The 16,467-nt window shown below is 39.0% G+C and overlaps 1 protein-coding gene across 1 annotated transcript in view; it reads right to left on the bottom strand.

Annotated features, from left to right (window-relative positions):
• The window catches only part of adipor2 (adiponectin receptor 2), a 29,947-nt gene that overhangs the window by 12,509 nt on the left and 971 nt on the right, over positions 1 to 16,467 (bottom strand). Inside the window, exons 2-3 of the mRNA XM_023417979.2 lie at positions 3,338 to 3,394; positions 2,948 to 3,247 (exon numbers count right to left, since the gene is read on the bottom strand). Of these exons, the coding sequence (XP_023273747.1) occupies positions 2,948 to 3,034 (87 nt within the window). The 5' untranslated portion in view covers positions 3,035 to 3,247; positions 3,338 to 3,394. The remainder of the gene's footprint in view (positions 1 to 2,947; positions 3,248 to 3,337; positions 3,395 to 16,467) is intronic.

Here is a 16,467-nt window from a genome sequence, read left to right as displayed (position 1 = left end):
TCTGAACATTTATGAGAGTGGTATCGATGCTCTCAAGTGATTTTCAGCAAGAAAGCAAATAAATATATTTCAAAAAATGTAAAACTGTTCCTATAAGATGTGGTTTATGCAACTGTAGGTTCAACTCAATAACTGGAATATGTCCATGATATTTTGGACATTCAGATGTATTAGCCTACACCATGAACCATTTTTCAGTTTACTCCTCAAAGACGAAGACAATAATTGTTTTGCATTTTGTTACTGAATGCATTATAGACTTACATTTGTTCCTTTCAGTGTCTGTATGGTTTAATGCTAAAATAACTGAATGACTGCGATTGTGGATGGCAGACACAATAAGAGGAAGTGAAACTGAATGTCACATCCCCTATCCACAGACTGGGTGTTGATGCATGAAAGCAATAAAAACCTTTGGCACAAAGAAAGGATGTGCAGGGGACTTTAATGTCCAAAATCTTAGGCATTGTAGGTAGGTATTTGTTCAGTTTTTGGTATTTCCCTTGTTTTGTTGTTTGTGGTCAAAGTGTGTGCGTGCCTGTGTGTTATAAAATTCCACAGGCTGACAATATCCTCTTCTCATTCCTCTGAATGCACATTACATGTCTGTTTCAGAGTTTGAGGTTAATGTTTAGAGAGAAGTATCTATTGTCTCTGTATTATGTAAAAACAGTCGTATTCTGGATTAAAGACAGAATAACATGATTCGATTTTATGTGGTTCTTCGGCTACCTTTATGTCTCGGCAGGATCTCTTCTCCTCTCTCCTGAAAATCTTCATTTTCATTAGCTGCATTCACACAAACCGTCAAATGAAACTGACTCACCTAACAGCTAAAGCTGTCTAAAATTCCTCCGAGTCTTAATTACGTGAACTGAATTAAACGATCTGTAAAAGAGACTTAATTGAATTTTAATGAGACTGGAAGTTTGGCATATATAAACTGAATACTATACTATTTCAGGGTGTTAGTTTTAGAGGCATTTTATGACATGTTTCAACTGTAATGGTCTGTTAAAAACGATTCTGAGAAATACATTTGCAAATGATACGTCATACTAAGGTAGTCGATTGAGATTGTTGGCAGGTAAACAGCTATTGTTTCCAAAATTCTTTTCTGTAACAGTGGGGTGTGATCAGGAAGACACACAAATAACACAATCTCATGGGGACAAGTTCAAAAAGGTCTGGAAAACAGGAAACTTGAAAAAAAAAAAAATTATTGACAAAAATATAGATCAAAAGACCAAAACAAGAGACAGAAACTATACCACATACTCACAAACAAATTTCGAGACACACTAACACCTATTGAAAATTCAAAGGGTGGCCTGTGGGGTGTTAAGACAGCCTGCCCTTGCTGATCGGGGCAGGGGCCCCTGGCCTCCTCTCAGGTATCCGTGTTGTGTTACAGCAGGTAAAAAGGGCACACACAAGCAGACACAATACACACACACACGAACACTATTGTGTTTCAGATCAACAGCTCTATACTGATTGCCTTTCACACTGAACAACAGAGTGGCAGCTTTGTCTGAATACACACATGCACACGCAGTCTAAAAGGGAACACAAGTGATGCCTCCGAGCGAGAGTATCTGGCGCGTTTGTTTGATCAGTTCGATACGTTGCCGTCATGGGATGCTAATCACACACATTTTTGGTAATGTGTTTACTTTCCTTCCAGGAAGACATCTGTATATAGACATAGCAGGCCTATTTCTAGGGGCTGTGAATGTTGCACACGTTCAATATCCACATCACTTTAGACCTTGGAGTGGGACTAAAACTGAACATCAGGCGGAGCTGAGACATCCTTATTACAATGCACTGTTAATTACTATGGCACAGAGTGACTCATCGTCGAGTTTTCAAAAGCCTTGAAGGTGGTGAGGGTGTCGATAATAAGTGGAGGTGGTGGTGGAGGTTGAAATGCTCGGGAAACAGGCTCATGATCAAACTGTGCAAAATCAAACCTGAGAAACTGATTACATAAGCCACTTTTCTCTTTCAGTAGCTATTCCTGAGGTGCCCCTGAGCAAGGCAATATACACCCAACTCCTCTCGTTATAGTAGCTGAACGCACCTGTTTTTGTTTTTTTTTTAATCTCACTATTGGTATACTGAGTATGTCTTTACCCATTTCAAACAAATATCCTGTGGTGTTTTTCACTGTATTTGCATCTTTATGTAAACAAGCTCACAAGTTTTCATGCGTGTTTTCATAGTAGCTTTGAATTTTACTGCCTCTCACTGGAAGACCAATAATGTGTTACTTGATGACTCTTTCATCATGTACTATATATTATATACTTGTGTGTTTTTATGCTTTAATATTAAATGGTCAAGGCTTTAAGCATAATTACCCCATCAAGAAAACTAAAGTAGAACTTGTCCCAAAAATCTTCCTAAACCAACTTTAAATCTAAATTAGTTCTTAACCTATAAAACACTCCTTTTAAACGTGTTCAAATGATCTTCTGGTGTTTAATTAACTCTGGTGTTTAATCTTCTTTTTTGATCTGTGGAAACATTAGGTCTTCAAAGGAAATCTGGTCCTAAAGCATCTTGTATACACACACAGAGGCAACAGACTGTGGTCAAGTGATTACACTATAACACTAATTACTATTTCTAATGAACACGAGAGTGTGTGTATGTGTGTGTGTGTGTTCTATTTTGCTTTTAGCGACATGGTGTAAAAAAGGTGCTGAGAAAAAGGTGCATGTTGGGATTTTGAAGTCATTACACAGAGACTTTGCTGGTTAGCATCATTTACAGAATATCATACTTCCCTGCTAACAACACCTATTTAATTATTAATGTGAGGGCGTGTGTGTTTTGGTGGGATAGTTTTACTGTGTGACCAGTCGACCCATACTGCGCCATATGGCTTTGGACCAACCAGATGAAAGCATGTCTGTATGTGTGTGTGTTGGATACTCACCCCATTGTGTGAGGGGCACTCTGCGGTACTGAGGTGACTGGTTGAAGAACCTGAGGTGGGCGTGTCTCCTTTCTCCCGGGGACTCATGGGATCTGTAGGCGTGCTATCTGTGGTGTGTTCTATGAGGTTTGAAGTTCTGTGTCGGAGCACGAAGGCCGGGCCCTCGGCCCCACTCGTCTCCCCTTCGTCCAGCTTGACACGCTGGACCGGCCTCCACTAAAAACTGGAATGAACTCAGCTGGGACCGGGCAGAGGACTCGGTGGATGTTGTTGCCTTAATCCAGATGAGACCTGGTAGGACTAAACAGGAACAGCCATAAGGTGAAGAATAAGACAAAACTGCAACAGTTGTAAGCAGAGCAAGATGGTAGTATAAATCAGGTGACCAACCTGGACTCCAATGAAAGAGGCTGAAGTCTTTGGACTTGACGACTTTGTGGGACAAAGCTGGAGAGAGACAGAAATAGAGGAAGAGAGAGAGAGAGAAAGAAAGAAAGAAAGAAAGAAAGACAGAAAGAAAGAGGAAAGATAGGGACAGGAAGGAAAAAGTTAGAATCATTTTGTTTATCCTCAAATTTCAAATCTCAGTAATAAAATCCAATCAAAACAAAACAAAAGCAGAGATGAAAGAACCCAGACATTATAACTACTAAACACCATAATCTTACAGCATTAAAGTAATAAATACTGTATAGTTTCCTGTTTCATAAAAAATACAAGACAATAATATAACCAATAAAAGTTAGACGTAACTTAAACTAGACAAATTAAACACATAATTGCAGTATCATTTTAGATAAAATACAATTATTGGAAACATAGTATTGAAATTAAAAGGTCACATTCAGTCCTCTTCAAACACAGACTGTCGTGCAGAAATATCACTGTACACTCCGCACTTACAGCTTTAGTTCTGCATTAGAGATAAAGATGCTTTAATTCTGTCACTTCAAAAAGTTCCGCATGATATAAAGGCCATAAAACACTGCATTTACTAACACTGGCAGCCAATTAGGAGCGGCCAACTTGCTGTCATGGTGAGTTGCTTAGCGACAAGAGGTGTCAAGGACAGGAACCAGAGTTTCACAGACAGGAAGTAGATGTGTACCCTGTTGAGAACTTAGTCTCTTTTTTCATCTTTCTCTCACCATTTTACTGTTTCTACACATTTATTTGTTTTGTTACAAGGTTGGACATTTCCATCAAAATCAAATCAAATCAAACAGTTGCTGCTAGGTTTGTCAAAGACACTTTTGCGCAGAACCTTTCATAACTTAATGGTGATACTCAATTTTAAAACCACCTTGGCATGTACAGCTGCTTAAGTGTCTCATATATTCTGGTATAACTAAACAACAAAATAGATATTTTTCAGCACCTATTATATGAGACACTCCTCACTAACAGGAACAGATTAAATGGGTGCAAAACTACCACTACACAGCTATAAATACAGACATAAATCTTTCCTAAAATTAAGAAGAAATTGTCAAGATGGCAACAGCAATAAAAGTGTGCAGGTGGTATTACTAAACATTTGATGACCTTAACCACGACCTCGACTTGGAGCAAACATGACCAGTAAAAACAGACCCTGCAGAAATCCTTGGTTTGGAGGATTTACTTTTCCATCCTTGTGAGGACATTTAGCCTTCACCGGGATAAATGCACTCATGTGTACCTGAACTAGACTCACTCACATCTGCATGTATTTACAGCAGCATGTTTCCAAACACTCACTCACTCACAACCAAAGATTCAATGTTCCGTAAATGAGTACTGCTGCTGCATGTTCATATCAACATACTGCTGCACACTGTTTTCTCTGTGTCTCACCCTCTCCCCCACTTCTCTCTCAAACACAGACACAGACACACACACACACACAGACACACACACACACACACACACACACACACACACACACAGCAGCGCTCCAGAGCGGCTAAACCAATGTGAATGTGCCCCTGAGCACCGGACCACTTCATTTAAACCATCCCCCCTGTACTACGATACACATACATTAGGGGATAATACACTCAAGGGAAAAAATGGAAACACAAAGGCATGCACACCTGAGCATGTACTGGTAAACATACACACACACACACACACACACTGCGGAAGACATAATTGGTAATGGGGTGATGTAAGCATGTATGGAGCAACAGTAAACGACAAGGTAAGACACTCATACAATATATTGAACAACACATAAACTACCTTGCTTTCACATCATAAAACCAAATACTAAATTCTTGTTTAACTTGTGGTGAAAGCACAGTGGTAGCTTCTTTTGTACCTCTTGTAACATAACAACAATCAGGAGGATCACATTAAATGGTAGCATTCAGAGAGCTGAAGGTGATATTACTGCGGCTCAGCACCTTCCCCGTGTCTGAGCGAGTCATCCTTCTGAAACAGCTTTATTCCTCCATCTAGACTACAGTTTGACACCAATATTTCAGCACATTTTTTGGTGCGAAAATGCTGGTGTGAGTGGAAGGCCAGGACAGAGAGGATACATGTGTTTTCATATTTAGTCACCTAAGTATGGACATGGCATTAATTACAGGACAATACTTATGAATGGCATACCCATAAAGGCCCAATAAAGACAATATATATTAGCTAAACTGGTGGTGGTGAATGAACATTGGCACGCTAAAAAACAAACAAGACTAGGTCAAACCAAGTTTATGGCTGGACTGTGTCATAGGCTATTAGCATTCTGCTTAGTGTCAGCCGGTTGCAGACCTTTATCTGTTTGCTTCTCTCCTGCTCTTTGTGCTCACATACACATCCCAATAAAGCTGTTCTCATTTACACATTTTTCTGTTTCTGTTGTCAGCGACAAAAAAGTCAAAAAATCAAGTGACAACGGTGCCAAGTTGCCAAAACTGCTTGTTTATGCCAAAACATTTTGAATGACCAATGACCAATGGGGAAACTCCAACGCTCGGTCGGCTAACCGCTGGTGTAACATCATCACTCACTCAGTCAGCGATATTTGAGTTTTTAGGGCTAGCCCTGCTCTTCCTGTCCAGCAAAAAAAGGAAGCATAGAGAGTGGTAAAGACACAAAGACTCTAGAAAGAAAGGACTATAAAGAGGGGGACAGAGAGAATCATTGAAGGAGTCATTGGAAAAAGTTTTATAATCTGATGACATCGACCAACAGACAGTGCCACTATTCTGTGCTGCGATAATGACAAAAAAGACCATTTGTGCAAAACAGCGATGACTGGCCTATGGGCAAGTTCCCTAATCGAAATCAAACACTTCTCCACTCAGAGAATGTAAAATCAATCTCCCCCCTTTTCCTCTCCCCTCTTTCTCCCCAATTGACTATTTTTGAAAATTACATTGACACTCTTCTTGAGTAACTGCACCCTTATTTTCTGTCATGATGGAAAGTGAGATTTCATGCCTGTTCCTTATTAGCTAGGGAATAAGAGGAATAAAGTACTTTTGATGGGATTTTTTTGCAGCTGTAGTCAATTCCCAAGATAACAGTCTTGTGGCCTGATTGCCACACAAGAACAAACAGCTCTCCTTACAACTGAAATAGCTGAGAAGTTTTGTTCTGTGTGGGTCTGATAAGAGTCTGAAAGCAGAGTAGGAAGGAGAAAAACATTACAAAGACTTACCATATCTGTACACACACACACACACACACACACACACACACACACACACACACACACACACACACACACACACACAGAGAGAGAGAGCATATGGTCAGTTTCCTACAGTTCTCTTAATATTTGTGGATAATCCGAACACAAATTTACTTAAATTACTATATTTGTTGACTTTAACTACATCCATTTGTTTACTAAATCAATAGATTGTATGTTTTGAAAACAGGAAACAGCTGCCCTGATGACATCAAGATAACCAAAAAGCATTTGGTGAGGTATTCAAAGCATGGTGTTCTGAAAAACAGTAGTGGAACATCATTTTTCTGTGTCTTTGCAACAACACCTGTATGACTGTCAGTGCTCTTCTACCCTCAAATAGCACATTATTTACAAATGCAGAGTCAAAAACACAGAGCACACAAACACACAAACACACACACACACACACTGGCACTGCTTGCAAGAACCAACTGGACAACAACGGTAACAGAACAGACAGAACAGAACACGCTGACCCCATATTGAGATAAAAAGCCTCACTATGATGGAACATAAGATACTGAGAAAAAGTAGAGGAAAAAAAAAAAGTAATTTTCACATATCCAAACCAAATGGGGCTTCCCAGGGTCAGAGCCAAATCCCAATGTTGAAGTTTCAGTTCTGAGAGAACAGCTGACGAATAATGTCTGTCGACAACAGGATGCAAGATGACTCATCAAGACATTTCATGCAGGGTAACTGTATGATCACAATTTCCTTGGCTCATAAAAGCCTCGAAAGAATGTCGTATACACCCTTTTGTTTTGCTCTATTAAAGTCCCAGTGTGAGGTAAGATTATTTTCCACATTCAACCTCCATGAAGCAAAACAATCACACCGACAAGTTTACCTTCTGCTGTTATAACAACAGAAAATACCATCAAACTGTCCCTGAGTGACACGTCAACATCAGGGGAGACAGAGAGGTGGACACAGAGGCTAAAAACACCAGCAGCCTGAAGGATCAGGAAGGGTCAAGAGACGGATTAACCAGTGCTCTGACTTTTAAGCTCTACCGGTGTGCCCTTGAGCAACACTAATAATCAAACTACTCAGTATTGTTTTTCAACCATTCCCTAAATAGATAAAACAGAGCAAGCAATCACGATTGCAGGCTGTCAGTAATATTTAGGAACATGTATGCACTGTTTATTTTAAAAAGCAATCATCTGTCAGTAAACTCACTGAATTCCTCCATTAATCTTTAATGTTTGATTCTCTTGACATTTTGAACTGGCCCTGAGGCTATTACAGCAATGCCATTAATAAACATTATTGTCCTTTAACCATGGATGCTATTGAGCTTTTAATATTGATGCTACTGATTTGACCCAGAGGTCAATATCTACAATACTGTAAGTGAGTTTATCCACTGGCAGGCTGTGAGGGGAATGATGTGAATAGGCATTTTTAAAAGGTTTAGTGATTTTTGTCATGACATAAGGGACATTACTGATTTTTGATCTCAATAGATTAAAGTCTTCAGGTTGTAGGATGTAGATGAGCTTGTGATAGTTAAAAGTTACAAAAACAAGGTTACTGCTGGTACATTGAAAAATTCTTCAACTCTGAACTGGTACTTACAGTGTGTTTTAGTTCATTATCATATTGCACATCTCATCTGCACTGAATGTCACTGCAAGCTCCCTGTCTAATGTACTGAATCCTGACCTTGAATATATTCAGAGAAGCAAAGTTCATCAACTTCAAACTCTTCTCCATCAGTGTCAATTTAAAACTTGCACAGTGCTGCATCTCTCGTTGGTGACCACATTACTGTCTGTGAGACTTCCTGCATCAGCGCGTGCAAACACACACACACACACACAGGCTAGAAGCTCCTGTTGTTATTCATAATTATTTATTAAATGAAGAGGCAGGGATTCATCACCCTGAACGCTACTGATTGGTTTTTGAGGAGCTCAAACCTGTGACCATCTATTCAAAAAGTAATCTCTGTGACCGCCAGATCACCTTGCCGCCCAAGTCCCTCCCTTATCTGCTGTTTTTTCAAGACTGGAAACGGTGTAAATGGCCAACTGCCATTTTCACATCTCTATTCTTGTATAGATTAAACTAATGTGATTCACCATGTTAATTAGTGAGCCTTAGAGGTGCTGGTGGGCCAACATTTTGGATGGATTGCCATGACAGGCAAAGCAAAGGCATTTATTGTCCAAAAGGATGAACACTAATGGATCCTGTGACCTCTCATCTCGCACATCATTACATGACAGGATACGTCTAAAAAATCTCTTCTATCCCTAAACTGTACTTTGGGATTAATGGTAACTATACACATGTTAACATGCTAAGATCAGCATGCTAACCGGCTACACGCAAGGTCACTGTTCCACACAGGCAGGTGCTCAGCATTTCCTCACACTCATTGTCACCATCTTTCTCTTTGTCTCTCTCTCTCTCACACACACACACACACACACACACACACACACTCCAAAGCAGTATGGACTCAGTCATTGTCACTGAAGATGTGGCTCCCAAAATCAATCGTGGCAACTGACAGAAAAAGCCAACAGGAACTCTGATGAAAAGAAAAGGAAAGACTGAGAAAAGAAAGAAAAGAAGGGCAACTGAAAACCAAAGAGAAATGTCAATGGGAATTGATTTGTTCTCCATTTTTTACTCCTCAAGGGAGAAAGTGGGCAGTGAAACCAGGCAGCAGCAAAAAGTGGCAGTGGAATGAAGAAGAAGCAGAAGTGCCCATTTCTGGTTCTTGAACTGTGGTTTGGGGACCCAAAACAGGTTAAGGGGCCCATGGCCATCATGGCTGTGACGATTTGTACTATAAAATCCCACGTACATCACTTGTGCATAAATTATGTCTAATGGAGAACCAGGGCCTCTGCAAGTGACCTAAATGATGGCGAATGATGCTGAATATGAAGCAAATACATTTAATGTCGGAAACCAAGTGAGAAAAAGTTCACTGCAGATGACAGAAGTGGGTGAAAGCATGACTTCTGCTTACTAAAGGAGAAACTAAAGGGAGATGCAAGTAAAAAAAGATGTTAAGGAAGGGCAGAAGATATTACTCACTTAACATGCTACGTAGCAGCGTCTACTCGTCAGACATCTAGCTGTGCCTGAGGACTGCATGAGTGTTTGTGTAATGACACATTGAGTTGTAGGTTATAGACTATTTGAAGGAAAACACTGTTTCTCTAAACTTTCATTCAGCAGAAAACAGATGTAGGACAAAGGTCAAATAGCATAGAACAAGTACTGTGCAGCTGCTACACATGCTGAAAAAAATAAAAGCCATTTTCACACATGTAGACAGACTGTACACTGTTTCTAAACCTAACTGAGCACAGAGAGAAATATGGAGACTGAGGAGAGATAATGTGATCAGTTGAGTCAAGACAGTAATGAAAGGAATGACTGAGGAGTGAAAGGATGAGGATTAGGCATGTTTTACAAACATCTACTATTTAATACAAGATTTTATGTTTTAGCGTTTTTCACTAAATTTCAAGCAGCCAACAACGCAACAAAGTGGACGCTTTCTTCGTCTGACTCTCATCCAGCTGTAACTTATTGTTTAGGGCAAAGAATCAACTCTTATGCAAGCTACAGATCCTTGTGAATTTGTTTTGACAGAGCCACAGAAAAGATTTTTCTTCATTTCTTTGCAAAAACAATCTTTTTCAGAATTGGAACAGATTGCTTTTTCTCTACTATGAGCCTATATTTGGGTCCAGTGATGACTGCTGAGTCAGTTTTTCACCTAAATCCTATTATTTAAGTGCATATTAACCAGCAAGCCCTCAGATGTTAACGGGACTCTTAATTAGAGCTTTATTGAAGACAGGTGTGCTGGAAAGGCCAACAAGTTAAAACAAGAACTGAGATGAATGCATATGCTGTGTGCTGGCTTCAACATGAACCTCTTTAAAGTGGCTCAGCTATAAAATCAGACCTATTTCTCTTACATCTTCTATTTTTAGGCTGTTTACTGCACATAACTGCGATGACACTGTTTGAGATTTCAGTAAAACTCACTAAAACGGCGGGTGTTCACAAAAACGTTTGACACATAGTAGAGCAAGTTTAGCCACTTCTATAGCAATGTCACATCTTCGTCAGTATCAGCTACTGGTTCTTCAGCTGTGAATGTCAGTGGCTGTCAAGTGATTTTTCCCTTACAATGTGCGCTCAGTGTCTGAGTCACTTCATCAGATATGGCCTGTGGCTCATCACTTGCTATGTCATTACTCTATCTCTCCCTCCCTCTCTCTAACACGCACACACTAAAACACAGACGCAAAACAGTGTGTCACACAGGGAAGCAGCACGTACATTTCTAAGTATATGGTTCAATTTCTAATCAGTCAGTGTGTCTTTCTTACATCAGTCTTTTTATTTTCCAATAACATCCTAAAATATGAGATATATCTGACTGATGTGTTGTATTAGAAATTATTTGTGATGGTTAATTTATCAGATTGAATACATGTTTACAGAGTGTTTCTTAAACAATGGCATGAATCCGATCTTAAACAGAAATCCTACTTGGGTATGGCCTTTCAGGTTTTCAGTCAACGGGAGGAAGAGTAAAACAGGTTACACAGGCCTATCTGTTTATAACCAGTAAAAACAGGTTTACTCAGATCTGTATCTTTTCTTTACTCATTACAATTTTTTGCTAACAAAAGCTTCCACAACCTGACAGGCTGAAACACTACAACTACACTTATTGAGAATCTTCTAGCATGAGGGCATATTGATTCAATTTCCTGTTGCCATTTATCTCATCTAATTCAATATATGATGATCTCACTTCTTCTTTTAAAGGAGCCACAGTAACTGACTTAAATGATCAAAGCACAGTCACAGCACAGACATGTACTCCTTAGACAGGGGTTTGAAACTTTTTGTTTTCCTGTTAACATCAGTTGAAAAGCCACCAAAAACATTATATAAGAGGGAGACTTCCTGTGACAACACATTTTGCACATTGCCCTTTGAACTATATTGTTAAATTTGGATTTAACTCCTGCCCTGCTGTCATGGTTGTCTGTCTGTCTCATTTCACTATTTACTAATATCAGTGCTAGTCAACATAAACCTCTCTATACCTTGAAAAGTCAGGGTGAGTGTGGCATGGTATTAATGATGGGAGTCATGGGAGTGAGCGCATGTGGGAGCGTTCTAATCAACGCTGAATGTTTTCAGTGTTGGTAAAGACTCTTTTCTCATTAAATTGTCAATATCTTAAGCCCCTGACCTTGCTTACTCAGGTAGAAAGAAAACCAGCCCTGGAGTCAATAACTTAAAATCATTTTTCGTGTGTCCCTGTGGTTTTGTCCCTACAAAGCAATTAAAACGTGCATTATCAGCCTCTGCAGTGAAATTACCCATAACCTTTTCATGTAGCAGAAAGAGAAAATTAAAATCATTTTAATTCAAAACTTTGAAGTACATCAATCAGCTTCTGGCTATTACTATTTCCTTAACTGAGGGCTAACTTAAGTGCTCCACTGTCCTCTAATATCATTTAATCTTTTCCTTTAACTGTTTCTCAGGGATGGACATAATGTTTGCAAATATTGGATTTGTCACTTCAAAAGTTAAACTCCTATGGCAGGTGAATAGGCCCCCCTTTGTATTTGGGACAGCTTTACAATGATTTAAACCTGCTGTTAGAGACCACATGACTGCTTTTACTGCTCACTGGGACTGTGTGGTCACACTGAGACCTGCACTTACACATAATCACACACATACACACCCAGCCTACCATGATATTACTGACTGTCTCCATGCAGCTCCACCTGAAAACTAGTTAAGTGCAAATAATTACTTTGTTTAAACCTACTTGCAGCTTCATATGGATGGGGTTTGCTTCATGAGACTACCTGCAAGCTTGCTCAGTGTGTTTTTCTATATCAAAAATGATCCTAGTTGTATTTTTATCCAGATAGACCAACTGACAGTAAAAAAAAAAAAAATCTAAACAATATCAAGAAAATATCTAGGTTGACATCTAGGGTTTGTGTCCCCTGGTGACCCTTCAGTCCTGGTACAGCAGTGAGTTTCTGATGAGGCTGCCAGCAGTCTTATGATGGAGAGATAAACAAAGAGAACCAGTGTGAAGTGAGCAACACACACATACACACTCTTGTTCTCTCATTCACAGTGTACACACAGTGCAATTGCTACTAAGTATTCACACACGTGTGACAGACATGGTTGATGGTGGAAATATATTACCATAAATAAATATAGACCATTGATGTTCCATAGCTATGTAATAGGCTAAAACAACATTTACCCAAACCACCCTGGTGCTAAGGCAGCCCTAGACAAGCAAAAAAAATACAATGACAAATTACACATACACACAGGTCATATACTAGGCGTCATTCAGGTGTCCTTTGCCAGAGATTGCCTATTTCATCATAGTCACTGTTTGGTTTGATATTAAACAAATAGGTAACTCATACAAACATACAATCTTTGTTACACATTTTAAACAGCGTCAGTTCCTCTGTCACACGCTCTCCCTTTAACCAAAACGCCTGAGCAAAAAGCTGAACAGGCAATCTACACCTCACAATCTTTAAGTTTCTTTTGAAGTAGTGGCTCCCCTAGAATAGCAGGGAAAAACAAAAACCTACCATCCATCTGGGTGTTTCTATTGGCCAGACTCTGAGTCTATACCAGCATGTAAATTGTGGGTTTGCTTCTGTTTCTACCAGCTGAGGACCATTGCTAAACTCAGGCATACTGCGTCCACAGATGAGATGGAGATGATAATACATTTGCTCATTTCCTCCTGCCTTGACAACTATAATTCACTTTTCACCTGTAGCAGCAAATCCCTGAACCACTTATGAGTGGTCCAAAGTCCACCCAGGAGGTCTCATGTAACACCTATTCTAATTTCTTAACACTGGCTTCAATTTCAGAATTCAGTTCAAGATTTTAGTGATTAGGCCTACATTTAGAGCCTTGCATGGTCTATATTAGAGAACTACTGCAGCCATATAATTCCTCTAGGAATTTGAGGTCCTCTGATCAGGGTTTGTTGGTTGTTCCTCATTCCAGGCTCAAGACAAAAGGAGACCGCGCTTTTGAGGTTGTAAATCCTAAACTCTGGAACTCTCTCCCATTGGACGAATGATCTGTGGACGTTTTTGAAGAGCAGATAAAGACCCATTTGATTAGACTTGCTTTTGTTTAATTTGTTCTGTTTTTTGTGTTGGTCTTCATTGTTTTTATTTGTTTTTTATTCTTTAATTGTGAAGCCCTTCGTGACGAATGCTCTTGGAAGGAGATATAAATAAAATTTACTTACACAGAACACAACAAGGTCAGTGTGCTGTGGGCACTGCTGATGAATGCAGTGCAACCAAATGCAGTGGTTTTCAAGCACTGGGTGGTAATCCAAAGGTGGGTCATATGAAGATAAAAATAGCTCCCCTAAATGTTTTCTATGAAAAGGGAACCTAACGCTACTGACTATATTAAGTTACCTTCTTTAGTCTGTGAGATGTGAAGTAGACTGAATAAAAAAGAGGTTTATATGTTTTTACAGATAACTGTTAAATCACCTAAACATAAGTTTTATTCTCAACTCCCTACCAGGGTGGGAAATTGGGATGGTGCCTTCAATAAAAAAATTAGCTCAGGTTATCTCGTTTTTTATCAAAAATTGATAATAGTGCTGCAACATGAAGACGCATGTTGGCTATATATTCTTTATACAAAGTTACTGTGGAAATATGAGACAATATAATGGAGCTAGATGCTTTTAATAACAGTTATTTTTATCATTGTCATGAATCCATCAGTTGTATTCTCAATTACTTTCTTTAATTGTTTGGTCAATAAAATATCGTAATTTCTCAAAGCGCAAGTTCAGATTCAAATTGACTGTTTTGTCAAACCAGCAGTCCAAAACTCAAATATATTTAGTGTCATATTGGAAAAGACTAAAAGAAACTGACAATTTTCAAATTGGAGAAGCAGTGACCTGTGAATTTATGGGATATTTGCTTAAAAATAGACTTTAACAATTAATCGCTGATCAAAATAGTTAGAAGGTAAACTTAAGCATGTGCACATGTTGTATGTTATACATATACTCTTGCAAACTCTCATACACATTCTGTTAATGCTGTTTACACTCACAAGTGTGTAAGATGCTTACTGTGCCTATGGAGTAATTAATTAGTATTTATGTGTACATGGTCACTTAGGCAACAAGATGACATATATATAAACAATTTAAATGAAAGGAGCTTTTAATTCTTTTTGTTTTGTACACCACACACACATAGCCTCATTCTGAGAGTTGTGAAGGTAAGTTAGAAAGCACAGAGAGAGACGAAGAGAAATATAAAAGAAAGAGAGACGCAGCTACTCTGCCTTATGATCAATCAATTTAGCAATGACAGTTCACTGCTATTCTCAGAAGCTATGTTTAGCTGCTCTCCTGCCTGGCACACTGTCAAAGAGTGACTTCATTATACATTAAATTCTCTAGGAAGTTGTACTTCCACTAAAAGATATGACGTATTGCACAATAGCCATGTCTAGCTGGGTGAGAGTTGGTGCAAACATTAACTCAAGCAATGAATGCACTGAATTCATTTTTTGTAAAATTGCGAATCAATATCTTCCAACAGGAAATTGCAAATGTCCTGGTTAAAAAAATTTGAAAGGAGTGAGACACATCCCAGATAAATGATGGCTCTGTGGTTAATCTACTGTGGTACTGTGGGTGCTGTGCTTTGTGCAGAAGTTGATTTTTCTATACGCTCTACACAGGCTTTGACACAGAAGTACACTGATGTGCAGAGGTGCAACTTCAGAACAACAGCAGGGGTATGAGTAGGTGTAATTACAGATGAGTTTTAAGTTTCTTTCTGGTGCTGGTGAGTTGCAAAGGAAAAAACCTGAACTTTGAAGTAATGACACTTAGAAGCCCCAGAGGGTCAAACTGCACAAGCAGACCTTGATTAAAAATGAAAAATGGGTTTCAACACAAATACCAACTAAGATGCAGCTCCATGAAATATCCATGGGCTAATCTCAAGCTAGGGGGCGGCTGGGAGTGTTTCTGTACATATAAAGTTTGGGTTGAAGACAAATAGGCTATCAGCTACCCAGCCCATAAAATATTTATGACATGACCTCATGCTTTGTGGCAAACCAAACAGTCAGAAGAACACTGAAATGGGATGGGCATACATGCAGCCTATGCAGTCAGTACAACTAAAAGGAAATATCAAGGAGCAATAAAATTAGAATTTAACACTCCATCTACATACACACTCTATAAAATAGGTACTCAGTGTTCACCAGCTTTCTAGGTGTGACAATATTGGCTGCTGGTGATGACTGATGGCTAACTAACCACTTTTAGAAGTAAGCAGCAGCAACTTTCCCATCTTCAATAAGCATTATTATTATTTGATAAAATAGTGCATGTTGCTGATCAATGATAAAAATGTTAGCATTTTCTCCTGATATTGATGAAACTGGTGTGAAGTCCCGACAGACTCACACACTGGGTCCAGGCCAGGTCTTCAAGCCCCTGAGGTTCAACAACATGAAATCAACTTCTACCATCTTACATGTGAACATAATTTACTTATGAATTAATTACTGCTTGGTAAAAAGGGTATGTTATACAGAAAGCAGTGTTGTCTTGATCTGAAAAGTCACAATAATATGTGACAAAAACAATGCATGTTGCTGTATTTTTGTCTCGCTCAGGTATAAATGATTAACAGCAGATTTTTTGTGATTTCAAAAGGCATCAAAAGACAACAAAACTAGAAACTAGTTACCTAAACATGCA

Source organism: Seriola lalandi, unplaced genomic scaffold (genome assembly GCF_002814215.2).
Source record: "Seriola lalandi dorsalis isolate HSWRI2012SDOR001 ecotype SW California unplaced genomic scaffold, Sedor1 jcf7180002054579, whole genome shotgun sequence".
NCBI lineage: Eukaryota > Metazoa > Chordata > Actinopteri > Carangiformes > Carangidae > Seriola > Seriola lalandi.
This window is presented reverse-complemented; position numbering and strand designations above follow the sequence as displayed.